The 23,039-nt window shown below is 35.6% G+C and overlaps 1 protein-coding gene across 10 annotated transcripts in view; it reads left to right on the forward strand.

Annotated features, from left to right (window-relative positions):
• Qki (QKI, KH domain containing RNA binding) overlaps positions 1 to 22,490 on the forward strand; it is a 111,982-nt gene extending 89,492 nt beyond the window's left edge. For 3 of the 10 annotated variants that reach the window (NM_001414465.1, XM_039086927.2, XM_039086931.2), the window contains exons 5-8: positions 11,382 to 11,469; positions 12,533 to 12,832; positions 15,571 to 15,645; positions 19,421 to 22,490. In NM_001414465.1, coding sequence (NP_001401394.1) covers positions 11,382 to 11,469; positions 12,533 to 12,832; positions 15,571 to 15,645; positions 19,421 to 19,437 — 480 coding nt within the window. In that variant the 3' untranslated portion in view covers positions 19,438 to 22,490. 10 annotated transcript variants of the gene reach the window in all.
• The last annotated feature ends 549 nt before the right edge of the window (positions 22,491 to 23,039 follow it).

Genomic DNA, 23,039 nt, shown 5'->3' on the forward strand with positions numbered 1-23,039 from the left:
AAGTACTAGTAACTGAAGTGTATGGCATTTTGGCTTTGTTTGTTTTGTTGAGAAAAATAAATTAAAAGATGTTTAAACATCTAACCAAAATGGATGTGGTTGCTGATAGAGCAACAGTGAGAGAGCTTGTGAAGAGGGTGTTTCTCTCTGTGTTCGCTGCCATTTCATCTGAATGGGACTCGGTGCAGTAATTAGCAGTCTCTTCAGAGTGTCAGAGCAGAATTACCATTGTGGTGCTTAGCTGTGGGATAAAAGGATTGGATTGGGTCAGCCTGTCTGCCAAACTAAATGAGTTGCCATGGGAATTTTCAAATGTTTGAGGCATTTACTTAGAGCAATTTGATGGGTTTGAATAAACTCATAAATTGCAGGTTTAGAAAAAAGAAACTAGTCCTATAGATGAGCTCTTTGTAGAGGCCTATGGCCTCATAAATTTTTGATGAGAATGAATTGATGCCTGCTCACATGAGGCCAGTTTATTAGGGCTTGTGTCCCCACCCTCAAGCAAATGCATGATAAGCACATTTAAGGAAAGAGGTTGTTTGACTTCTCTGGAGAAGAGTGTGACTGACAGTTCTGTGTTCAGCACTGCAGAGCATTGTGGGAAGAATACTTAGTTTTTATAAACAGTGAAATAATATTTTAATTTAAAACAGTGTGTATAATAGATAATATATTTTTGTACCTACTTTACTCTAACAAAGGTTAGAATAAAATTAAAAATTTTTGGAATCAAATGTGGTTCTCAAGCTGCAATAAAGGGTATTATTCAGGTTTCACGTGCTTGTTCTCATAATGTCAACTTTACCCTGTGTCTCCAAAGAATTGTATGTTAGCGTAACTTTGAGTAAGTGTCCAAAGTGCAGACCATCACTTAGTGTGTAGGATGCCACTTGTCTTCAGGATACTAACCATACCAATCAGTTCCAATGTGATATTTTTATCTATTTTTTTAGAAAGACATTCAAAGATGAAGTATTTAAAATTTCAAGGCTGTGTAATTGATTCATAAAATAGATAAAGTACTATGGGGAACCTACTGTAAGTACTGTTTCATGAGGAAATAGTAAAATAGTATAGCAATAGTAAACTGGATGCCTGAAAATATTCTTGCATCTTTCAAAATACACTATCAGGGAGACACAGTTATATTAGGAAAAGAATAATTATTTAGTTGATAAATGGCAAAGTATAATGTTTTTTGTTAATCTTTATTGCCCGGTGTTGAGTTATATATTGGCATCTTCTGAGTAGCATTTTGTATTCCTAATATTTTAGTTGACCCATTGATGAAACTTAACTCAGTGGCAGATAAGTTTTTAAAGGTATACTTGAGTGTAAACTAAAGACCCTTAGAGGAGCCCTCACCAGACCTCAGAGTTCCTATAGTTCCTATAGAGTTCCTTAGAATCCAGTTGGCATAAGGCTGCGTGTGCTGTGTGTGAGTCCCTCTGCTGTGTGCTGCTTAAGGAAATGTGACAGGACAGAAAAGAACCTACAGAAATTGACATATACTGCCTGGTTTTCTTTTCTTTTTAATTTCTAAAGTAAAATTTAATTCATTTCTGATTCAGTTATCTTTTTATACCATTTCACTTTTAGTTGTGTGTTCTACTTAGGGCAAGAAGAACTAGAATCAAAGTCGCACATAATTTTCTTAAGTCATTGGCTGTTAACAATCTAGTTACTGTTTGTCCTGTAATGCTGTCAGGCTCATGCTTCTTAAAACAAGTGAGAGCACCCTTCCACACACTTGCAGTTTTGTACCTGGTGAAGCTCTGTGCTGTCGTTCAATGTCTTGTCTGTGATAATACTGAACAGCTTGCACAAAGAGCCATTCCTGTAAGGATTCATTGAAGGACATCTCATCTCGACATGTGCTTGACAGATTGGCAGTTAGTTTAGATAGCTTATAACTAAAGATTGGAGCTGTTAACAAATAGAGAATAATGATGTTGGCTATAGAAAAACAGGGCAGTGTATTCTTTTAGAAAAATTTTATGAATTATATCCAGTACCCTGTTTTCAACTGTGTATGGTGTGCCTCCCTCCGAATTTACATGTTAAACTTACTGTATAGAACTTCATATGTGGTTGTTACTTAAACAATATTTATACCCCATCTTTAAATAAGTACCACATTGACTAGGTTAATTTGAGTTCTTTTACACTTAACTAAATGTATGATATACATACTGGTTTCTTTATTTTTAAAAAATATTTAAAATGTATTTAATAGAAGAAACAGATGAATAATTTCTCAGTATATCTCCTATAGTTCACTTGTTTTCATACCTCCCTTTAATTTGTTTGCATGCTTTTCTGATGGTTGGTAAGTAGCCTCATGTTCCTTGTATTTAGGTAGAATATTTGTGGACCATACACTGTGTTAACACCTTTGAAACTGAATTTGACAAAACTAGGAAAATCAAGTGTCTCCCAAAAATTTATACTTTTTAACTCTCATTTAACTTTTTGTGACATTTCATTTTTAGTATGTGATACTTTTATTGAAATCATTCATAGTAAATCTAGCATTTTAATATTTATGTTCAGATAAACATTGTAATTTGAATTCAGATAAGCTTATTTGGTAGCATTGGTAGCATTATTTTCTAATTCAGTTTTGATAACTGAGTTTTAAATTTAATTCAGAAGTGACTTTCAGATTATCCCATTCATTAGTAACAAGATTCCCTTATGGAAATTAATTTTGAAACCATATTAATGAATTGTGAAGGTAATTTTATTTTATTGTGCCCTTATGGGGACAGAAGACAATTACTTTTTATAAATCAAATACGTCAACTTGTTTTTAGTTAATCCTTCAAGCTTTATATTGATAATAGTATATAAAATCTGAGCAAGTTAGCAAATTTTCAAGTTAGCTCACTTTTTTGATATTAGTGCTTTAATGAGTTCTGTGAGATGATGATGACATTCTCTACTAAGCAAAGGGAGCTTTGATTGTTACACTTAGCAATTACAACAACTGTGTATGTGGCTAAGACTAAGAGCAGCATTAAATGACTGGAAACCTGTTGAGAAACTACTCTGGTGCTGCAGTTTCCAGCAGAGAGAGACTCTTACTCACTAATACAAATGAGAAAAGAAAAAAGTAATTGATTTTTTTAGTTACTTTGTTTGGTCATGTGGTGTCCACTAGAGAAGTGTTACACTTTCATTGAATCAAATGCTTTCCAGGGTGATCTCCTTTTACTCTTGCTCCAAGATAATCAGATCTGTGCTGTGTGCAGTTACAACTGTGACTAAATCTGAAATTCCAGCACAAACTGTTTTTTCTCTGTCTCTACCTGGACACCATAGAGACATCTTAAACATAGTATTTCTATAGTTCGTCCCTCTCTTATATTCAGTGATTTCTCCTTTGCTTTCTGTATGAATGACAACTTTATCTAAAGTCCTCCACTTTCATTCATATCTGATGCTTCTAATTCTCACTCCTTACTAAATTCTCCTTTGACTACGTCCTTTCTGTTGTCATAGCTCAACTGTGTCTTTCTTATAGTTCTTACAGATAGAGCACTCTCGCACAAGCCCCACCTCCGCCCCCGCCCCCCTCTGTTCTACCAGTCCAAAAGTTGCCTTGATAGTCTTGCACTGTATTCTAGAAAGTTGTCATCAATTTTTTGTAATTACTAATTTTCTTAATTACTTTTTCTTCTCTTTTCCCATGAGTTCTCAAGAAAGCAGATTTGGGTCTGTTAAAGTATATCCTTTAAAATATTGTCCTATAATCAATTTTTAAAGTTTCAAAGACTATAGAGTGAAAAATATCTGATACTGTATTTCATGTAGATACAAAGCTAGGTGTGGTAGGGCACACCTTTAATCCTAGTCTTCAGGGAAACTGAGTAGATCTTTCAGAGTTCAAGGCCAGCCTTGGTTGCAAGATTAAAAATTAACCAAATCAAAATTTAAAAATACAGTTATATGGTAACTCTTACTGGAAAATGCCTATTTATAATAAAATCTAAGTTGGAATAAAAGTATTCAATTCTCTTAGGGTAAATTACCAGTAATTTTTAAAAACATGATATAAATTTTCTTAGATTTGGAATAAGAATGCCTTAGTCTGTTTGTAGGTCCATTTGTAGTTTAGAAATGATTTTAAGGCCCTGGCTATGTTCTGCTAAGCAGAATTATAGTCATTCTAGCTGTATATGGTGGTGTGCACCTTGGAACACCAGCACTGCAGAAGCAGAAGCAGGAGGAGCTGGAGTTCAAGACTAACCTCATCTTCATAGCCCAGAGATTACTGATCATTTGCTCAAAACAGGTCACTGCGTGTGTGTAAAACTGTTTGAGACAAGCAACCTCCCTTTCTTAGTGATTTTATCAAAAGTCTCACAGGGATTTCCTGTATCCTTGGTATGCCCCACCTCTTTTAGAATTTATGTGGACACTTACATAACTTAAACATTGTTCTAGACCTTGAGGCCATACTGCTGTCATCTATGGTTTGCAACCTTCAGTGGCCCTTTTTGTTAAAATAGTGCTTGAGTTCCTTTTACATTTGTTTGTATACACAGATTAATAGGTTAGAGGTCAACTTGCAGAAATGGTTGTTTGTTTTGAATATAGGTCATCATGCTTGGCAGCAAGCATCATAACTAATCAAATCATCTTACCAGTCCTCCTTGATTTCTTGTACTTTTTAGTACTTTAGAAATACTTTTTAAGCACTTTTTTCTTATCCTTTTCTGTTTTTTTGTTTTGTTTTGCTGATAATAGTATGTTACTAATTTCATAGGTTCATTTAGTGTCACATTGATTGACATGCTGTATTATATAATGTCATGAAGAAGTCTCAGATTACAAACTAGACATTTCACAGTGTGTACAGTTGTGGCCAGACACAGGTAACCTCATATAATTTTCCCCTTTAAAGCATTACCCTAGTGCTGCAGGCATCACGTTCACGGTGACATTGCTCCAGGCCTGAGTTTGAGCTTGAGCTCTAGACTTGACACATGTTCTAGTAGCTAACCTAAATGGTTCATCAGTTTGTTTGATGGTTGCATCAAGATGCATTATTTACAGTGGTATGTAGTTTTCCACTTAAGAACTTGAGGAATAGCCAAGTGTGGTGGTGTGCATTGTTTAATCCTATTACGTAAGAAGCAGAGACATGGAGATTTCTGAGTTTGAGGTCAGTCTAGAGATTGTCTCAACAAAAAGCAAAAAAAAGCCAACTTCCTGCCCTTCCTCCTCCTAATAGTAATGGGGACACTTTGGATTTCATAAATAAAATGTTGTTCTTCCTAGAGGAATGTGTTGTTTTCATCCTAAATTTGCTTTGTTCTTCAATTGTGACTATAGCTTTTGTTGACTAAGGAAAGTAAATGCTTCATTAAAACAATGGTACATTTTTTTTTCCCTTCTACTTTTATTGTAAAACAATGCAATCAGTGGCAGAGCTAGTACTGGTGCTGAGTGCTTCACAAGTTATTAAAATCAAATGAAATAATAAATGCTTAGTTCTGCGTACACTGTAAAATAAACTAAGGCTCTTTGCATGAGAAATGTTTAATTGGATGATTTTTCCCGACCAAGGAAAGTTTCAGCAGTCTTGGACCAAAACGACAGTATACAAAACCCAGTCTTGCCTGACAGTGCAGTCAAGTAATGTTCAAGCCTCCCCTCAGAAGTCTTGTGAAGTTTTAAGTAACTTTTCTGTTTGTGTTGAACCACATTCCCAACTGTGCACAGTGAAGTGACCACTAGGCTGCATGTTGGACACACTAATAGATACAGCATTGTTTACACGTGGGCTTGAGTGTTTAAAAGTCTTCTGGTTAGATAAGCGTACTTCATGGCTTCTACTATAACTTGCTGATAAGTTGTGGCCACTAAGACAGGTATTACATTTAAGTAGAAAGTCAAAGGTACTAGAAAATAATAGGGGAAGCTTTTTCCTTAACACTTTGACTCATGAATTTACTAGTGAAATAACAGTTTAACCTATGTTCAAATTGAAGACTTTCTGCAAAGATAAGCAAATTCATATGACCAGGTGAAGTGGTGACACTGCATTCTGCAGGAGGTTTCTCAGTCAGAAGACAGGCAGTTTCTTTGGTGCTCAGTTTGTGAGGTTCCTCCTTTAGTGTTAGATTTAGCACAAAAACTGCATCCTAAGATGGCTTGTTGATCATTTCTAACAATTAAACCAGAAGATTTGTAAAGGATCCATGTGAAAGAAGGAAGAAAGTAAAAGCAATTGGGATGGATTTGTAGTTTTATCATCAATCTTTGTGGATGAGCTTAGCACATACAGTTAATCCCCCTTTAAAAACTTATGTTTATGTCAATTTTTGACAGACTTCTATCTGTGAAAGCCTGTCAGGAGACATGAAGGTTTTGAAATCAAGGAAAGTTTAAATGATCTAGAAGAAATAATTGAGCATGACAGTCACTGTTCATGTAAACTTAAATTCACAGAATGGGATTGGTGTTGTAAGAACAGGATATAAACATGGTCCCAAAAACCAGTCTGGGAAATTCAGGTCCCGTGGAGCGGTGGTGGTAAGCTACTCACTTTCCGTGTCCGTCAAAAAAGCATGAACCATCGTAGGGTACTAGTTCAACAGAGAACTTAGGAGTCAGCTAAAGAACTCTTGCACACCGGAGGAGAAAGAAGACAGGCATACTATAATACAGATTTAGAAGCAGTTATAGCCCCAGGGCTAGAAGATGAAACATAAGAGATTTTACTATTATTAGATCTTAGACTCTGAGAAAGTTCTATGCAACATTGGGATTGAAGCCTCTGATGTGTTGCTGTTTAGCCTCTGAAACTTAATGGAGTTAAGTGGACATAGCATAGCAAGGGAAAGTGCTGTTATTAAAATGCCTTGTAACTTAAAAAGAGACTATGAGTATGAGACTGAGGTAGGAATTATATAATTATGTTTTAATTTAAAAAATGAAAAAATTCTTATAAAATGCCATCTTTTTTCCTCTACTCATTACATTGACTTTTATTTCTCCCCAGTCTCATATAAAGATTCCTCATTTTTTTATGAGACAGTCAGGGTCTCTTCCCCCCAACTCCTACCCCCAGACCCCTCCACTCTATCACATAAACACAGAGAAGGGAATTTGGGGGAAAGTTGTTTAGGAAATATTTACCAGATCTGGAAAAGTAAAGCTGAACAGGCACAACAGCATGTGTCTTATGTGTAATCGACCCTCCTTTAAACAGCATAGATCTCTGAAATAGGATTGCGAGAGTCATCAGATGAGTCTGCATGTGTAAAAGTTGTCCAGTTTGAAGGCTCTTGAAAGATGATAGTACGAGATGCTTGTAAGCAAGAGCTTGTTCAGTTCTGAGGCTGAAAAACACTGTAGTCCATTCTAAGGGCTTTGAACTTGATTTGTTGTTGTTGTTGTTGTTGTTGTTGTTGTTGTTGAAGAAAACATTGGAAATAAGGCTACAAGAGAACTGTCTCCACCTACCATGTAGATCGTAGCATTGAGCTCAGGCTGCCGTGCTTGGCAGCAAGTACTCTTACCCCTGAGCCATCCTAGCAGATTTCAGCTCCCGTTTAACCCACTTACAATATTAGTAAGTAAATGTGATTTTCTTCAGTTTTTTAAATTCGAAGTCTTTGATGAATTCAGAGATATTCTCTAAAGGTATTGTGGTAGTGTTGAATGTGGTAACTGCAGAATACTGCTGTAATGCTAAGAGCCTGAGGGCTCTGACTCAGGGATTCTGACCTTGTAGAGAAGTTAATCTTGGTGATAATGTATGCCAGTATCGTAGCTTTATTATGAAGCATGGTGCTTAGATGATAAAGATTTCATATCTCATTCTAATAAAGTAAACAGCATTTACCTTTTCATACTTTTACAATGTTAAAACCCTTTTAGTCTCAAGGTATTTGACCTATTTATTACTTTGACATAGCTTGTCGACAAACCTGATGGCATGCTGACAACTCAGTGTAGCATATGCTTACATTTAAATATATTTACATACACTCACCAGTCTGTTATTCATTCACAATTCTAAAACATTCAGAAAATTGTGTTTTGCAACCCTTTATTCTATTTAGTATATATGTTTTGTTATATATAGTATAGATAGGATTGCTGTAAGAGATTTCTCCAGACACCAGTAGGGAGACTATATTATCTTTAGTATATTATCCTTTTGCAAATCAAAAAAATCTCTGACCTTAGGATGCCATGAGTTTTAAGCAACTGTTAACATGTTGAACCTCTTCTATCTACTTCAAAGGTGGTGATGCTGTTCTGATTATCTTTATATTATTTTCATTTTATATTTCCTCATGGAATTCATCTGCCCTGTGACTTAACAATACCACTGCTAGATACTTACCAAAATAAGTTCAAGTTTAGATTCACAACAAAAGCCTGTGAGTTTTCACAGTGGTTATATTCATAGTGTATTCTCAAACTAGAAGCAAGCAGAAGTCTATAGAATGAATAAACAACAAAGCACTTCCTGGCCATTTAAACATTCTGCTGCGCTACAGACAGCGTGGATCAGTATCATAAGCTGAGAAAATTGGAACTTCACTGAATTGCATGTGCTACCACCATCCCCTAACTTCTGGAACTGAAAAGCTGTACTGTGCTTTAAGAGAAATCACACTAATGTTGGTGCTTAAACTTTACAAGATTTTGCTGTTAGATGTGGCTATGTTCATCATCACTGGCCAAATGTTTCACTTTAGATTTTGGGGCGTCACTGCCTATAAATTATCTCAGTTTTTAAAATATTAAAGGTAAGGTAAATTAAAAGTAAAATATTAAGGAGATTGAGGATATAGCATAAAGTGTAAAATACAATTTAGTGACCTGATTCAGGTTCTTAAGAGCAGTTTTCTTTGTTATCCAACCCCCCCCCCAAATAATTATTACACCTGATATAGATAATGTTGGTTTGATAAAATACATTGTAAAATATCTACAAGGTCTATAACTTGTGAAGATGCTGTATCTGACCAATTCTGAGAAGTCTTAGAGAATAACTAGATGAGAGCCTTTACATTATGGGATAAAAACTTTTTAGCAAGTAAATATGCTAAATTTCTGTCAAATGGGGCAGTAAAGTTGAAACAACCACTTTCACATGGGAATAATTCTGTCATGTCCTTTATTATCTATATTGTCTTTTGTAGCTCTCTTTGAATAAAGAGATTAATAGGTGTAATAGGGTCATAAAGATAATAAAGCCCATTTTGGAATGTGACAGTTTGGTTTTAGATTCTAATTCTGCCACATAACTCCTTTGGTGGGGGACGTCATAGCATATTGGTGCAGTCTTCTACTGTGGTCATAGACTAAGTTATTGTTACACTGTCATTGTGTGGCCAGCACTTGCTGGCTTAGCGGTTTCTACCTAACCCACTGCAGTGATTGCTCTCTGCCCAGGTTTAGTGTTCTGGATCCTACATAGGACATAGGCACGTGTACATACATTGGTGGGAACACATGGGTTTCTTCTACCATATTTCTCTTGGCTATCATCCCCATAGTTGACATGAATCACTTCATAATCGTCATAGTCATAATCATAGTCATAATAATAATACCAACAGACTAATTCAAACATGTTTCCAAGTGCATCGTCTCTTTGCGGTTTCTTTTTAGATTTTTGATGGAGGTAAATTTGTCCCTACTACTTGATAGTCTCAAAGTTGGGCAACATCTTTTTTCACTCTGACTAAAGTATATCTGTTGCTTTTTATTTTCTTTTATAATTTTTTTGTATTTCATTACTATATAGATTAACCTCAAAACAGCTGTTGATAAATTTTAACTTGTAGTATTAATTTTTAATGAACAGATTTAGGAGCTTTGATACTAACGAATCTCAACTTCCCTTCTAATAGTAACTCACTTGTTTTATATTTAACCAAATAAGTCATATTTATTTTTATATAAACTGATGATGGTCACGTAATAAATAAGTAACAAATACAAGTATCTTCATTATTCTATTGCAAAGGAGACTTTCAAAGTTTTCAGTAGTACTTATATTTTTCTTTAATTCTCTGTGGTTTATTAAATACCCACTCAGCAATTCTGTTTACTACAAATTACAGTATACCAATCCCTATTCTAAAGATCTTTGTGTCAAATGTTTCAAATATCAAGTAGACTAAATATTGTATCAAAGTGCAGAACACTTAATTGTATAATTTTTAAAGGACAAACTTGCTGGTACTTTCTCTACCACTTTAGTTAAAACCACTTTAGTTAAAAACTTGTGCTTTGGAAGTAAAATCACAAATTTGATTTCCATACCAATCCTTAAAAGTAAATAAGTTCCAGTAAGGTTTAGTGGAATGTACCTTTAATTCCAGCACTTGGGATGCATGCAGGGGGATCTCTGTGAGTTCAAGACCAGCCAGGGCTTGAACTTTAAACAGGGCTTTTGGAGGCCTGTCTCAAGATAATAGCATCATCATCATCGTTATTGGGTTAGTGCATGGGTATTAGGTAGTGATAAATAACAAAATTGAAGCTATTCTAATAGAACTTTGGGAGTGGTAATATTCAACAATTTGTGGCTAAAATTATAAAATGGAAGGGTGGCTCCTGGAGAAGGCAGCGTTTTGTTTTGTTTTGTTTTGTTTTGTTTTGTTTTGTTTTGTTTTAAATTGAAGTGGCTGTGAATACGTAGGGCTTGGAAAGGGAAGCATGTAGGAACATGTAAAGAGCATTCAATAGGCAAATGGGAAGATACACGAAGTCATTAACGGAGTTAGTTTGAGTTGCTGCTTTACAAGATATGTGTGAAAGAGCAGGTTAATTGGCTCCCCTTGAGATGGTAGTTCAAAGAGGGTTTAAATCTTTGTTCAGATAGTATGAGATCAGTGTAGGGTTTAAGATGTGAGAATATTGCAAAGCATTAAGTTAGAAGATGTGTTTGGGAAAATTTATTTGGCCCTTGGGAGTAGATTGGACTTTTAGATTGGGTATCTACTAAATGACAGACACTACTGTCAGCTGAATTCAATATTTGAGTAGTCTAGCAATAATGAATTATTAAAGGTAGCATTAGTTAATGGAAGAAGGTGAACCAAGGTGTGGCCATCCAGTTTACGTTCTAGTTTTAGTGCCCCTTTCACTTGTAAATCTTTCCTATGTTGGTAGTAAATTATACAGTGACCCTAAAGATAGAGGGCCGAAGATATACTAGTATTTGTAGTTAGAATGAGGAAAAAAACAAGAATAGTAACGTAAGAAATCAGGAATAAAAGCTTAGAAATTCAGTGATTGCTAGTTGACCTTTGTAGTTCAGAGTCACATGGTATACATTTTTTAGTTGTGATGTACATATACAGTCTCAAATACTTACTGCTCTTGTTTCCCATGTGCAGGCTGAAGGAGAAGACAGCCTGAAGAAGATGCAGCTGATGGAGCTTGCAATTCTGAATGGCACCTACAGAGACGCCAACATTAAATCACGTAAGAATGAGCCTGGGGCAGGATTATAGCTCCTGGTGTGTGCGTGCGTGCGTGCGTGCGTGCGTGCGTGCGTGCGTGCGTGCGTGCGTGTGTGTGTGTGTGTGTGTGTGTGTGTGTCTGTGTGTGTGACATTAGTCAAAGGACAAACTTTTGAAAGTTTTTTTTATTTGAAGTGTAATGAAATGGCCCTGCTGCTGCTCTGGTCTTTCCTTTCCCCTGCTTGCATGTTTGCACTCGTGTTGTTCGCTATTAAAAGTTCCTATGCAAGTTCAGAGATCACTGAGGGAGAATGTTTCAAACTACGTTCTCCCTTTCATGGATTGTGGCATAATTTTATAAGCTGTGTGAGAGAATAGTTGCTGTTTTGAGTTGAGCTACGGTTTACATGTCATTTATTTGAACATATTTTGAGCAAGCACACACACACACACACGAATAATTTTAAACTTATAATCAAATTTCCCAAGATAGGCAGCACTGAGTTCAGCAGTGCTTGCTGTGGTTGGCTCTGATGTACTCTTTATCGTCATGGAGTTAGCAGTAGGGCTGTTTCTGCATTCTCTTCCTCACGCAGCAATCCCTAGCATGCTGGGAACACATGATGTCAGTGTTGACTTACCTGACTTATCCAGGGAGCTTTCCTTGAACAGAGTTGTACTTTGGAGATACAGTGTGTGGACTCAACTCCTGCTACTTTGTTGCATCTTTTAATTGGAATGTTCTCTTGTGGGGTTTTTTGGATGCAGTTTAGTCTCTCAAAATGTTGTAAATGGATATATCAGCAGAGATAGGAAAAGTATAACATTTAATGGACTTGATCTTTTTTTGATTTTTACAGTGGGTTTTTATTTTTGCATTTGTTGATCATGTTGGGGAGAGGAAGCTGACTGCACTTGGTTGATGTGCTTTGGCATTTCCGTGTGGTCAATGCATGTACTAATGATTTCCTTTTATTTTTCTTCTTTTCTGCTTTTTCCTTTCTTTTTCCTACTTCCCTCTCATTTCCTCATGTTTTATTACTGCTATCCCTATACTTCTTTCTAAATTTCTTTGCTTACTGTAGCAGCCCTTGCCTTTTCTCTTGCAGCAACTGCCCAGGCTGCTCCAAGGATCATCACTGGGCCCGCGCCTGTCCTCCCACCAGCTGCTCTGCGTACACCCACGCCAGCTGGCCCTACCATAATGCCTTTGATCAGACAGATTCAGACCGCTGTCATGCCAAACGGAACTCCTCACCCAACTGCTGCAATAGTCCCTCCAGGGCCTGAAGCTGGGTTAATCTACACACCCTATGAGTACCCCTACACGTTGGCACCAGCTACGTCAATCCTTGAGTACCCCATTGAACCCAGCGGTGTGTTAGGTGAGTATGATTTCTGTCCTGAGTGATTAATGCATTCCTAAATTTTGGCACCGCAGACTTTGAAAGGATATTTATCAATTTCAGAAAGACATTGTAAGTTTTAATTAGCAAAAGTTGAAAACTAAATAGGTTTTATTTCAGTTCCTCACTAGGGTTCTCCCCATTAAGTAGCGACACCTTAATTTGGGTTAATTTCCTTTAGTGTCTCAGGATCACTGTAGGGAAACTGGCCATGCATAGTCTCAGTGAGATGTTTCTTAGGTGACTAAACTTGTTCCTGAGTTTTATTTAGGTCATTTTTGCCCCATTATCCTAATTGACAAAGTTCTACCTCCCAAAATGAGGTTTATTTTGTCTCAGATTGCTTGGTGAATTTTAAAATTCTATCAATATATTGATATTTTTATTAAAAGTCTGTTATTTGTATGTGTTTAAATATTTATGATCACCTGAAGGATGCAGTTGATAGTTGTAGTTTTAAGGGTTTTCAGCTTATATCTTTTAAAGTCCTGGTCAACATGACCAGTATTTTATAATTTCCATATGACTGTGGATTAGATGATCACATACCAACTTAGTAAATTCAATCATGTTGGAGGCAAAAATTGAAGTCATATAAATTCATGCGTTTACATGATCAAAAAGCAATATTCTTGAAAAAGACATTACTGATGCCTTTTTTTTATAGAGTGGATTGAAATGCCAGTCATGCCTGATATTTCAGCCCATTGAGTTGCTGGATGAAGGACTAGAATACAGCAGCTGTTATAACACGACCAGTCAATGTGGAAAACAAAACAAAAAAACAAAACAAAAAAAAATGTTTCTGTGCAACCCCACTGTTTTACCAGACAGAATCTGAAACCTTTTTGTGTATGACCTTGGTGCTGTGTGCCTGCTGTTGACTCCTAGGACTTTGATCTTTAAAGGTTCCCTCCTGATCCCGGCTTAATATTAATTTGAAAATCTTTAATGAACTTGGACATTGAGATTTAAACTTGAAAATTCATTGTTCATTTAAAGAAAGCCACAATGCTCTGTATGTTATCTGTGTGTGTGCATGCACTTAGGTGCCTTTTGTTTATAAACATACATTTTATTGTACATGTTTTCTGTCTAAATCATTGTATAAAATAATTATAAGTCAGAATTATACCACAGAAATGTTAGTAAGAGGCTGTGTTCTGTTGCACATTACTTGAAGCATTTTTAAAAAAAAAAATAACATGTAACCTATAACCTTATTTAAGTTTTCCTTTCTATTAATACTCTGTCCTGTGGCCCTGTGCATGCTCCTTCCCCAGAACTCCTCTCTGCTGCACTCACAGCATCTGTTACTGAGGAGTTAGGGCTCTCAGCTTCCAGCTGCTGCTCCTGACTGTTAGTGCAAGAGCTCCTAGTTTTGCAAGATAGAATTACATTTCTATGCAGTCTGCTTATCTAAAATGAAAAATAGGTTTTCAACCAGTTTACTGCTTAGAGACAGCAAGAGGCACTGCTGTAGAATTTCCCCATTGTAAAGCAACATGTTGTTTGGTTTGGTAAGAATGTATGTGTATATGTGTGTGTGTATACACACACACAGACACACACACACACACACTTGAAACCAACACTATTAAGAGCAAAATACATATGCAGATACCCAATTAACATTGTCAAGGTTCTCAATAAGTACCAAGTAAGAAATTATTATTATTATTATTATTATTATTATTATTATTATTTCTTGCTTTGCCACCTAAGCAGTAAAACTATGATATTTCTCTTTGGAGAACTGAGGAAATTATTTTAAATTCCCAAGTTATAGTATATTTGCACACAGATAACATGCATGTTATGTGTCAAATCTCACATTATTTTAAAATAAGCAGTGCCCTTCAAAACAGATGCAGACATATGTGTTGGTGGTAGTGAGGAGATTGGTATTAGCATCAAATCTTCATTGATGACTAATGTTTAATTCCCTTCCTTTTATCTTTAGGTATGGCTTTCCCAACGAAAGGCTAAGAATTCAAGAACGGTCTTAACCGAACCCTCATCAGATCTGAATTTAACCAATGCTTAGTCTCAGCAGCCTCCGGGACAAACCTTAGCCTAGCAGTCAGTGACTTACTTGCACTTTTTGCACATAGACATAAAGTAAAATGATGCTATTAATTTGGATTAGTCTGTAATACTACAAAGCAACGGTAATTTATAAAGGAGTGTATAGAAGTATACTGACTGCTAAGTGTACTGTACTGTTTGCTTTACTAATCACCTAATTCATTGCAGTTCATACTTATTGACTCAAAAGTTTAAATCCACAATCTGTAGGCTTTAAGAGTTGCTTTTAAAACCTTTTTTAAGTAATAAACTCTGAAAGTTAAGGTAGCAAATAATTGTCAGTATTAAATGTGGCAAGTAGTCCTGCTGCAAGAAAGGCACTTCAGTGACTATGTGACTAGTAAAGCTCAGACACGTCTGGTTCTAATAGAGCTCGTGAGATACTGTGACCTGGGGACTGTAAATGAAGGGGTGAAGTAGGTAGAAGGCCAACCTGTTTGAAATGAATGCAATATTGATAGATACATAGACATGACATACTGCAGTTGATTTTAAAACTACTGTGCCTTAACGTGTTTCTTAAGCTTTTGTAGTAAGTGAACATTTGAGATCCATTTTGATAAACCTGCTGTCAATGTTTCCCTTATGTATGTTTTCTAACTTTGTCTTGGTAATTGCAATTTAACTAGGTGCGGTGGCTACTAAAGTTCGAAGGCACGATATGCGTGTCCATCCTTACCAAAGGATTGTGACCGCAGACCGAGGTTAGTTTAGTTCTGCAGTTCTTGTTTATAACCAATGTGCTGGGTGTCCATAAAGTTTGCAACACCACACCTGATGGAAAAATGTAACTGTTTACCTGCACACCGTTTTCTTTTCCTTCCCTAAATTAATTTAATAATTGATTTAAGGTTGGTTTGGTTTTATGGTTTTGTTTATGGTTTTGTTTTTTGGTTTGGGTTTTCACCCCTCCCCATTATATTTTAATTTATTAAATCTTCTATTATGATTTATTCCAGCTAAAACATAAACTAGTCAATTTGGGGAACTATTAAATTTTTACTTTACCATAGCAATTTTTAATAATAATTGTTGTTAAAACTTTCCCTTTAATTATTCTGAAGATTTCTGTTGGTACTACAAAATGAATTGAACAGATGATGTTTTTAATGAGAGAAGTAAAAAAAAATTTGCTTCCATGTAATTTTGGAGAAACTGAACATTTAGTTTCCATTTTTTCTATATTATAAAACATTGAGCCACTGTATAAATATGAGGGTATACATGTCAAGTACTTAGCTAAAAGCAACAGTCAGGACTGTGAAGATAATTTTCATCTAGGTGGATACTTTATGAATAGAAAATGAGTTCCCTCTTACTCTATTTTCTTGCCAAAACGGATCCTTTGAGTTTTGTCATTTGCTGCTAAAATATAGTACCCGAAGGTAAACTCCCCTGAAGTTCTGTGGTATGTGAGATCCAGCTATTTGGATATCCTTTCTGACTAACCTGTGACTGGAATCAAGTCTTCATTTTTCTCATTTTCATATTTGTAACTTGTGCCCTATATATGCCCTGGGACCCATTTTTAAATTATTTATGCTTATTTGAGGAGTGATAGTTTCGGTTTTTTGACATTGAATTGTGTTTTTTTTTGTTGTTGTTGTTGGTTTTTTTTTGTTTTTTTTTTTTTTTACCTTTTTGTGTGGTTCTTTTGTTTTTGTGTTTTTAATTGCAAGATTGGAATCCCAAGCATAGTAGACATTGTTACCCTACTCTTGAATAACCACCAAAATAAATACTGCACACAATTGCTTTTGTATATTAGAAATAAAATACCCTTCCAAAGACATCAGTGATCTTTATTTAGTACCATATATACTAAAAGAGTCCTGAAAACTTTAGCTAACATACACATTTTTGTAGTGGTTATTCATTGAACCAATCTGGGGGCATATCCATAACAATAATACCACATGCAGTTATGCCAAGTGTGAGCATATCAACCATTCTCTCAGAGTCACATAGAGATGAGGAAGTTAGATGGGTCAGGTCACTTGAGATGTGGGCAGTCTCATACATAATTTGAAGCTGTATCTTACTGCTAAAGTCTAAAATGATTATCTTACAGAGTGTTTTGATTGTGAAGTAATTTTCCCCCTTTAGGGTTTGCTTTTTTTTTTTTTTTTGGGGGGGGGGGTCCCGTGTTCCTTCCTCTTAGATTTTTTTTTTTTGTTGTTAACACAATAATCCTTCCTCACTTTGTACTCCAGAGCCTTCAGACAGTTGAAAGTATTAGACCAAGATCTTATTGTATTTGGAAAATGACAACACATTCCATGCATGGCTCATCTGGAGCTGTGTTTATTTTGATTAGTTCTGTTTGTGTTAAAAAATGCAGTGTCAGCAAACCGAAACGTCTTCATCCCCCTGCTCCTCCATCCCTCCATCCCAACCTTTTCCTTTCTTTTTCTAGAAACAGATCACTTATGCATGCACATGATCACCACATGTACTCACTGGGTCTAAGGGCGAGAACCGAAGCCCTCGACTTACATTATTTTATGATACTACTGTTTTTTGTTTTTTTATTTTTTTATTTTTAATCCTTTAAGGAGAAGAGTATTATTAGCATTCATTTGATGCAAGGAAGCAGCCCGAGGACAATATAACCATGTAACTATATGGGAGCATTTAGAGTAGTTGCATGGTTGACAAGTATCTAGTTGCTTACTAAAACAAACCCACCTCCACACTTATTTCAAAATCAGTTTGAAACTTAAAGACCAACTGACTTTATAGTTGTAGTGAACTATACGTGATTTTGCACAGTTGACATACCTGTGTGTACTGTAGGAGTCCAGGACATGGCAGAGGATGTATTTTTAGATGTACTGGATATGATGATGTACTTTGTTAAATAATCCAGACTCAAACGTAATCAGAAATTATCCAAGTAATGATTTGACAAAAACCATTACTTACAAAAATTTAAGACTTTGGAACAGCGTTTTTGGTTTTGTTTTAAATTTAAATAAAATTCTGCTTCCTTTTAAGAAATTCAGGGAAGATTTGATTATATTGAAGATACAATATTTTTGTAGTATTTATAAACTGTCCTAATTGATAGACTATAGAAACCATTTTTGTCATACAGAGGTAAATAGGTCTATTATATAGAACATTTAAACCTTGTGAACATTACACCTACTAGGTTTGATTTATGAAGTGGCATAGTATCTAACTTGCACTGAGCATCTTTTCATTCACATCTCTCCTGCCTTTGTCTCAATGGCAACAGTACAGAAAATTCTGTCAAACCTCAGAATATAGTAGAAATAATTAAGCTGTTGAATGAGTCTTAAACATTATACTACTGTTAAGTGGACCAAGTTTGGTGAAGTAGAATGTGAGAGGCTGATTAAAGAAGGAGCTACTCACGGACATTTGGAGTGATAACTTTTCCACTTGAGAACTACTTTATGTTTTACTGTAATTTTTTAAAGTTTTTTTTTGTTCTTTTTTGTTACTTTGCAAAAGAAAATAGTATTTACAGGTGGCTTCTTTTAAAATATAAAAATATAAAGCAGGAATGTATATGAAATGTCAGATTTTATTGTATTTGCAGAGTATTAGCTTTGAAATTGAATAAAGAAAGCTGTTTGTAGTTTTAAAAATGCCTTCTTGGTATCAGTTAGAAATTTCTTCTATTTTTTATGTACGTAGAGTTCTTTGAGGTATAGAGTTTTAAATGCAGGATTTTACAGTGTTTACATGCAAGTGCATTTTATAAGTGTTCTTTATGTGTAAATTAGTATTTTCAACTGGAAAATGTTGGCTGGTGCAAAAAAGGCCTGGCCTTTTTCTGGTTCCCATGATGTTGCCTACACTGCTAGACTACAGTATTGCTTTGTATCATGAGGCCAAGAATCCCATGTTGTTTGTAAATAGGATAATTGAAAAAGCAATAAACATTTATTGAACAAAAGAAACTTTGTTTGGCCCAGAGTTTATGTTGAACCAAATTGTTCATAGCAATTTAAATTTCCTTAGATTCATTTCTGTTAATCATCAGTTATTAATAATCACATCCATCATTAATAGTTGCTTTATTGCTTGCATCTGAGAGAATACTAATGCTTAATAGCAGTCAGATACTTAATAACTGCACTGACTGTTGAGAATTCTTTATACCAAACCTGTTCATCATCGTTTCCAATTTCCTTCATTGACTGCTACTAACTATTAGTTGTTAGCTGTATTTTATTTCTATTTTTTCTGTTAACAAGTTGGGTTTTTCAAATTATTTTTTGTGGGAGTGGGCTCTTCTTCATTTGTTCAAATCATGATATGAAATTGTCATGATTTTTATTGTATTCTGTAGATGGTGTCAATCAGTTTGTCAGAATTCAACATGCTTTTTTTTATTAGTTGTGATTAGTTTTCATGTTGTCATTAAGCCGTCACTAGCTGAAACTAATCTCTTCTCTATCTTTTCTTTTCTTTTTTTTGTTTTGTTTTTTGTTTCTAACCACCCAGCCGCCACCGGCAACTAACCTATGACCTTCTGACCTCTGAACTCTTCACCCAATGATGACCTGACCATGCCTGCCTGCTGATCAGTTAACTGGTAATCGCCTTTGCTTGCCTGTCGTCAGTGCAGCGAGCTGAGGCACTTGTCCGTTCGTCTTACCATCTAACCAAACAAAAGACAAAGAAATTGTCCTCCAACTCAGCTTTTCCCCCCCTGTTTGGGTGAAAGTGGTTCTAGAACCTGCACTGAATAGTAGTAAAGCAATAAGGCCCGATTCATCCCACAGCACTGATCATCTTTCAATGCCCCACCCCAAGCGAACGGTAAGAAGGCCTCTCTTAAGAAGGGGAGACAGATGGCCCTAACTACTCAGTGACAGAGGCAGTTACTGTGAGAGACTTGTAGGAATCCTTTTCTTTCCTAGCGAAGTCAAAGCTCTCTCTGAATGTACTGTGTGACAATGCATCATGCATGAACCTTCGGTCAGGGACGTCATTGGGGAAGTGACTTCAAAAGTATTCAAAATTTGACATGCTGTTTGTTTAGTCACTACAGTGCCCTCAAAGGGCAGACATTGCAGCCTTTTTATATTGCCTGCCAAAATTTGAAGTATTAGAACAAAGTGTGCCATGAGAGAAAAACTTAACAAGGAGTTTTGAAAAGTAATGCAAAGAACAAAACTACAACACTATTTTTAAAAAGTTGAGTATCTGAGTTAAAATTTTCAAATCTTTATTTTACACCACTTAAAATTATACGAGAACAAGGTACATGCATTATGTGTCACATTACTGGGCAAACTGTTCAAATATTTTTTTTAAACCTCCCTGTATAGAAAATATCATTAAGGATGTAAAAGCCATGCTTGCCTATTTGCTGTATACATGTAATGAAATTGTAGATAAAGTGTAGTGCATTGAAACAAATGAACAAAAAGTAGATACTTTTACTATACAAGGGTGCTGGTGCAGAAAAAATATATATATTTTTGGAAATGTAGCATTTTATACTTTCAAGTGTTATAAAAAAAAGAAAAAGAACAAAGAAACCCTTTATTTCATTAAATGATTTTTTCTGGTGGTTGTCAAGAAACAAAAGACCAAAAGAGCCTTTTTGTCTTTCTTTTTTATTTTTTAAGTATTGGAATAAGTCTAAAGAAAAAGAAAGTGCCTTATTTTCCTTCATGGTCATTTAGTCAAGTGTCCTGTAAGATCAGCTCCTCCCTCAGAATAAAGTTACTGCATGTTCCTCCCTCGCCCAGTATGTGAAAGGAGATATGAGGAGAGACAAATGAGTTGATGGTCTAAATGATAAGATTTGTGTCACGTTATCTTGATGCCAGTTTGCCAAATCTGATACTGTGAAAAAAAATTTGATAGCTTTTCTAATGTCTGACTAGTAAATTTTAAAATGCCATTCTTTTACAAATCATAATTGAGTTCTTTTAGTTATTACCGTCTTCAGTGTTAGCCCAAAGAATTCTGAAGTTTAGAAAAAAAATTATGTGAGATCTGAACATCAGTTTACAGACAAAATTAAATTAGAACTTTATTTTATTTGGAGAAGAGGAATACAATGGATTTTTTTTCTTACCAATTAGAAATAATCGTAATGCCTAAAAAACTTTTTCACAAAAATGAATCTTTGAAATTTTTTATTGTTGAAAAAGTGTTAAGTAACCTAAATTTAATCAGCTATCTTATGTAGTCCATCTCTGCTGGCTTCAGTAACTGCTCCTAACCACACCATTTTAACTCTGAAGGAATGTGGAAAGCCTGCATCACAGCTACACTGGATGCTCAGCTCCATTCCTTTTCCTCTTGAGTTTCTCTCTTGAAAGTCACACAGTTTTGTAGTTGAAGCAGTTTGTGTGCATATAAGCCTGCATATAAACACTTGAGTTAGTAAGTCATTGAACTGCCCAGTACCAGATGTGGCAAATCTCAAGTGATTGTGAACTCCTGGCTCGTCAACTCATGCCCTCTTCCATACCCTCATGGCTTCACAGTCAAGGTCAGCAGGAAGCTCATTGGCCACCTTCACGGTGACCTCTCCATTATTCTGTCTCACTTGGAACCATTTTCAGTTTATTTACTATGCAATAGACAGTCCTTGTTTGTACTCAGCTTTGGTTTAATGTACCACTGCTTTGTCTTTCTGTTACACATGTGGTGGTTTTGATTTATTTACAATATATGCTGTGCCATTTTGATTTTTATTTTGGTTGGTTGGTTGAATAAATATGCGACACTCAGAACACTTGAGGTGATAGTTTAAAAGAAAAAGAACAGTACCAGTATTTGATCCAGTCTCATCTCAGCTGTGTTATACCTGGACATTTTAGATGTTTATCAAAGGTCTTTTATGGGGAAGAAAGTAAATGTGTAAACCAATAGACGTGTGACGTTTATGAGTAATGCTGGCTCTGAACAAACTTCTGAAAACTTAGTTGACAGTGTTTTGAGTCAACTGAAAAAAGCATGACTTTTGGAATCTCTGAATGCCTTGGTTCTCAGTATTATCACTCTATTGAATTTTTTTCTTATTAAAGTATGTAGTTTTTTAGACTTTTTTCCTGACAGTATTATGTAATTTTTTGGCGTGGGTAGATGGGAGTGTCGCTTGTATGTTACCATACAGCTGACATGTATTTTTTGTCTATTCTTTATTATCTTAGTAGTTTCATGCTGTGTATGTACCATAACCAACCTATTGCCTATGAGAAACATGTAAGATAATGTATTTACAGCCATTGTTACAAGTTTATAATGTATTTTTCTATCTTGTTTTATATGTATGTTATATAACATTCAAAAGAATTTTTTTCTTGATTGAGAAAAGGATACAAAATGCAAAATCCACAATTTTGATAACTGAAAATCGCCAATTGTTTTGCAGTACTTTATTATATTGGTGTCTTGTCTTTCTTGGGCTTTTAGTTAGCTAATGAATGAATACGTTAGACACTTCTGGGTTTTAGTTGGGATTTTACATAGCTTGCATTTAATTCTTTGGTTCTTTGCTGTTTCTATTAACCCATAGCATTATTTTAATAAATGTTATAATACCAACCTACTAACTCTGGACTATGTCTGTTTATTAACCTTTACATGTTTAATGAAGATAAACAGGGATAAATAAAGTCTTGAGTTCCTGGACTAACACTGAAGAACGTGACCACAGATAACATAGTGTGACTTGTTTTCTGTGTTGTTTGTCAGCTGACAGTTGTGCACACTACTGCTAAAATGGCCTTTTACCACGGAGGGTAAGTGCCAGTTAGGATGGGAGCAGGGTAGCATTTGCCAGGCAGTCTCCTAGTCATGCCACTGGCCTTTCAGCATCTGCATTACTAATTCCACACTTTATTTTTCCTGCTCCAAAATAATCACCCTCTGCTCACAGCATAAAGAGTCAAGATATTTATTGTAATGATACACACCTTGAGAGACCAGTTTGATTCGTTTTTGAGCCTTTTGCCTACATTTCTGTGATTGGGTCATTTTCGGTCTCATAAAGTTAATAGTCAGTTGATGTTTCCCGTGTTGTTTAGCTAGCTGCTCCTATTAGTGTTGAGTTGGCCTCTCTAGGCCTGGCAGCCCCATCCTGTCTGTGCCCCGCCCC

The sequence above is a fragment of the Rattus norvegicus genome, chromosome 1 (genome assembly GCF_036323735.1).
Source record: "Rattus norvegicus strain BN/NHsdMcwi chromosome 1, GRCr8, whole genome shotgun sequence".
In the NCBI taxonomy this organism is placed as follows: domain Eukaryota; kingdom Metazoa; phylum Chordata; class Mammalia; order Rodentia; family Muridae; genus Rattus; species Rattus norvegicus.